We start from the raw sequence: 4138 nt of genomic DNA on the forward strand, positions 1-4138 counted from the left end.
CATTCTTTAATTGAAAGTAGCTCACATTTAGACAATTTAAAAAAAAGACAAAGCTTTAGAGACTTTTTCCTCATTGCTGATTGCGAGAGGGACCCAAGGGGCATCTTTTAAGAAAAGAGCAGTGTGATCTGCTATTAGCTGATCTTTATAACACTTTACGCAATGAGAATCCCTTTCAAGGTACTTTTATTAATATAATGTGAGAAAATCTGGGCGACAAGAAGTAAAAGATAGGGTGAGACAGGGCATCCTTGCCTGAGACCCATCTGAAGGTTGGATCTGGCTGACTTACCAAAACTAAACTAAACTAAACTACATTTCAGTGAGCGGTTACTGTTAGCATAAAGTGTCCAGGATGGCATTATTTAAAAAAAATCACCAAAACCACATTTTTGTAGACAACGAAAAATGAAAGCATGCTCCACTGTGTCTATGCCTTTGTAGACGTCTAAAAAAAGATCAAAAATTCCTCTGAAATCAAATCAGAATAGTCAAGGATGTGTTTTAGTTAGGTATTTGATGCTATAAAAACAGGAGTGTGACATCATGATTGAGGCACCAGCGCACTTTTTACGGGACTTTCAGGAGGAGATTGGAGCTTCAGCTTTAATTTCTACATTTCCATAACTGAAGAAGAGAAATCATGCGGTTGTGATTTATTTCCAACTGATTCTGAGCATTTTCCCTTCATTTCACAAGTCAAACAATGCCATCCATCTCCATTCCATGTATTTCTGCATGCTTTTAAGTGTAACATATAAATCAAAGTTATTTGCATGCAATTTTCAATTACAGACTGAAAGAAATGAGTATTCTGTAACTGGAAAGATTAATATAAATAAAACAGCAACCTATGACTTGCTACAGTTTAAGGTCAGATATGAATGTATAAGCGTATTCACTTCTTCTTCATGTGTTTAAGCATGAACATGACTTCGTATATGGCCATCTCGTATTCTTTAGATGCTGGCCTGAATGTTTTCAAAGCCTCCTCGTACTCTGCCAGGGCTGACTCGAGGTTGGCACGCTCAACATGCCCTACAATGGCTGAAACAATCACATCAATTAACACCCCTAACACAATGGAGGCAAATGTCCCTACTGCAACTTTAGCACATGTGGATGTTATGTTTGTCAGAATTATGATATTTTTCATTAGATACTTCACTATAACTGCGGCTGCAATCTGGCAAACTGATTTAATAGCAACTTTAACAACAGCTGAAAGTTTGTTGAAGTCTTTGAGAGACATATGTTGTAGTTTCTCATACACAGTAGGTTCCAGCTCCTTCTTCAGCTTCTCGTCAACCTCCTCAACTTTTGCTTGGATCTGATTCACACGTTCAATCATCACATCACAGTTCTCCTTGACAGTGGCGTTCTTGTTCAGGGTGATCGGGCTGAAGGATGAATGCAAGTGCTCATTAACAATCTCAATGAGACTGTTGGTGGCTTCGAAGTTGCTTTTCATCAGATCAATAAGCTCTTGACTTCTGCGGATAACGTTCTCCCTTCTTTCAGGATTTCCAGGGTAGAGCACATCACCCAAAGACATTTTCCTTTATGTTAGGGTCTTGAAACAAGACAGAAACAATTACATGAGAAAACTGGAATTACACAAACAGATTCAAATGACAGACTTGCGCAAGTTAAAGTACAATGTATTGTGTGTGTGCAAGTTTTTTGTGTTTGTTTATGTGTGCGTGTGTCTCTTTAATAGGTTCACTTCACTGTGAAGCGGTCGCTATGGGAACACATTCAGTGTGAAGAATGTCTGAACCCTTATACCATCACACCATTGTAGCGCTTAGCACCACTCATTGGTTTGATTAGTTAGAATATATTATGTAGGGTGCATAGAGCGCTGAAGAAATAATTATTTATTTATTTGTTTGTTTTTGTTTTGTAGGCAGTTTACTGGGAACAGGGATTTAGTTAGAGTGGGGTTTTGTTTTGTTTTATTCTTTTATTTGATTTAGCTTTGATTTTTTTTCCCCCTTCTTCTTTTTACAATCTCACCTAATTGATTGATTTTGATTTTGTACCTCTTTTTTGTAAAATAAATGCACTGCATCCAGTGATCATTCATTCATCATCATCATCATCATCCTCCAGTCTGTGGTTCCAGCCGTGGCTCTTATTGCCGCAGGTTTGTGCTGATTAAAGTGCGTGCTCCTGGACTCGATCCGTCTGCGTCTGCGCTCTCAGAGCACCATGGTGGGGACGTGGCGCAGCAGTGCGGGATGGGGAGCGTGCGGAGGCTCCGGGTTCGATCCTGCGGGTCTGTGTCGCGCACTCTTCTGATGCGCACGCAGGCCGGCCAGCTGCGAGTAGGCGCTCTGGCAGACGGTGCACTTGTAAGGGCGCTCGCCGGTGTGCAGACGCACGTGGTTGCGCAGCGTGGAGGACTGGCTGAAGCGGCGGCTGCAGAAGCGGCACACGAAGGGCTTGTCCAGTGTGTGGATGCGCATGTGCGAGCGCAGGTTGCTGCGGGAGTTGAAGCCGCGGTGGCAGATGACGCAGCGCATGCGACACGAGGAGGAAGAGGAGGACAGCGAGGAAGATGCAGCATCGCATACGTGAGAGTCGTCTGCTGTGGAGGACAGAGAAAATGTTAACTTTAATGCAGTTTAGTAGTAAAATAAAAATAAATAAATGGAGGCACTTAACTGCCAGAAAATGGTTTGTCTCAAAGAGCAGAGTAAATATTGTTAAAATATTATATGTTTTATTTTACATTTATTTGCGAAAAATTATAAGAAAAAAAAGTCATGGAAAATAATAAAATCTTAAAAACTCATTAAAATCAATAAAATCTTGAAAAGTCTTGGAAATTAATAAAATCTTAAAAACTCATTAAAATCAATAAAATCTTGAAAAGTCTTGGAAATTAATAAAATCTTAAAAACTCATTAAAATCAATAAAATCTTGAAAAGTCTTGGAAATTAATAAAATCTTAAAAACTCATTAAAATCAATAAAATCTTGAAAAGTCATGGAAATTAATAAAATCTCAAAAATTAATAAAATCTTGAAAAGACACAGAAATTAATAAAATCTCAAAAATTAATAAAATCTTGAAAAGACACGGAAATTAATAAAATCTCAAAAATTTATAAAATCTTGAAAAGACACGGAAATTAATAAAATCTCAAAAATTAATAAAGTCTTAAAAAGTTACGGAAATTAATAAAATCTCAAAACTCATGAAATTAATAAAATCTAGAGAAGTCATGGAAAATAATAAAATCTTAAAAATTCATGGCACTTAATAAAAACTCATTAAAATGAATAAAATCTTGAAAAGTCATGGAAAATAATAAAATCTAAAAAATTAATAAGATCTCAAAAACTCATTAAAATCAATAAAATCTTAAAAAGGCACAGAAATTAATAAAATCTCAAAAACTCATTAAAATAAATAAAAATTCCAAAAGTCATGGAAAATAAAATCTCAAATTAATAAAATCTCAAAAATGTATGCAAAAAAAATAAAACCATAAAAAGCCATGAAAATGAATAAAATCTTGAAAAGTCATGGAAAATAATACAATCTCAAAAACTCATAAAATCTTAAACTCATGAAACTGAATAAAATCTAAAAAATTCATGGGGAAAAAAACCCCATAAAAAGCCATGAAAATGAATAAAATCTTGAAAAGTCATGGAAAATAATACAATCTCAAAAACTCATAAAATCTTAAACTCATGAAACTGAATAAAATCTAAAACATTCATGGGGAAAAAAACCCCATAAAAAGCCATGAAAATAAATACAATCTGGAAAAGTCATGAAAAATAATAAAATCTCAAAAATTAATAAAATCTCAAAAATTCATGAAAAAATAAAACCATAAAAAGCCATGAAATTGACTAAAATCTCAAAAAGTCATAACAATTAATAAAATCTTGAAAAGTAATTAAAATGAATAAAATCTTGAAAAGTACATGTAGTTTGTGCTTTATATGGGACATAAATTATGAAGCATGGCATGAAAGCAGCCAAAATACTTCCTGGGGAAGTCGTGGCCTAATGGTTAGAGAACCCAAAGGTTGCGGGTTCGAGTCTCGTACCGGCAGGGATTGTAGGTGGGGGGGGGGAATGTACAGCGCTCTCTTCCACCCTCAATACCACGAC

General features: G+C 35.7%; 2 protein-coding genes across 2 annotated transcripts in view; both read right to left on the bottom strand.

Moving 5' to 3' along the window:
* Nucleotides 1-898: 898 nt before the first annotated feature.
* Nucleotides 899-1555, bottom strand: LOC107717331 (single-pass membrane and coiled-coil domain-containing protein 3-like). The gene has a single exon (XM_016524033.1). The coding sequence runs from the start codon at nt 1553-1555 to the stop codon at nt 899-901; it is 657 nt and encodes a 218-aa protein (XP_016379519.1).
* Nucleotides 1556-2115: 560 nt separating this feature from the next.
* LOC107717347 (PR domain zinc finger protein 12-like) overlaps nt 2116-4138 on the bottom strand; it is a 7741-nt gene continuing 5718 nt past the window's right edge. Inside the window, exon 4 of the mRNA XM_016524056.1 lies at nt 2116-2593. Coding sequence (XP_016379542.1) covers nt 2205-2593 — 389 coding nt within the window. The 3' untranslated portion in view covers nt 2116-2204. The remainder of the gene's footprint in view (nt 2594-4138) is intronic.

Source organism: Sinocyclocheilus rhinocerous, unplaced genomic scaffold, assembly GCF_001515625.1.
Source record: "Sinocyclocheilus rhinocerous isolate Xijiao unplaced genomic scaffold, SAMN03320098_v1.1 scaffold991, whole genome shotgun sequence".
In the NCBI taxonomy this organism is placed as follows: Eukaryota; Metazoa; Chordata; class Actinopteri; order Cypriniformes; family Cyprinidae; genus Sinocyclocheilus; species Sinocyclocheilus rhinocerous.

Coding starts and splice junctions, on each gene's coding strand:
- LOC107717331 (XM_016524033.1), bottom strand. CDS start 1,555: ATGTCTTTGGGTGATGTGCTCTACCCTGGAAATCCTGAAAGAAGGGAG.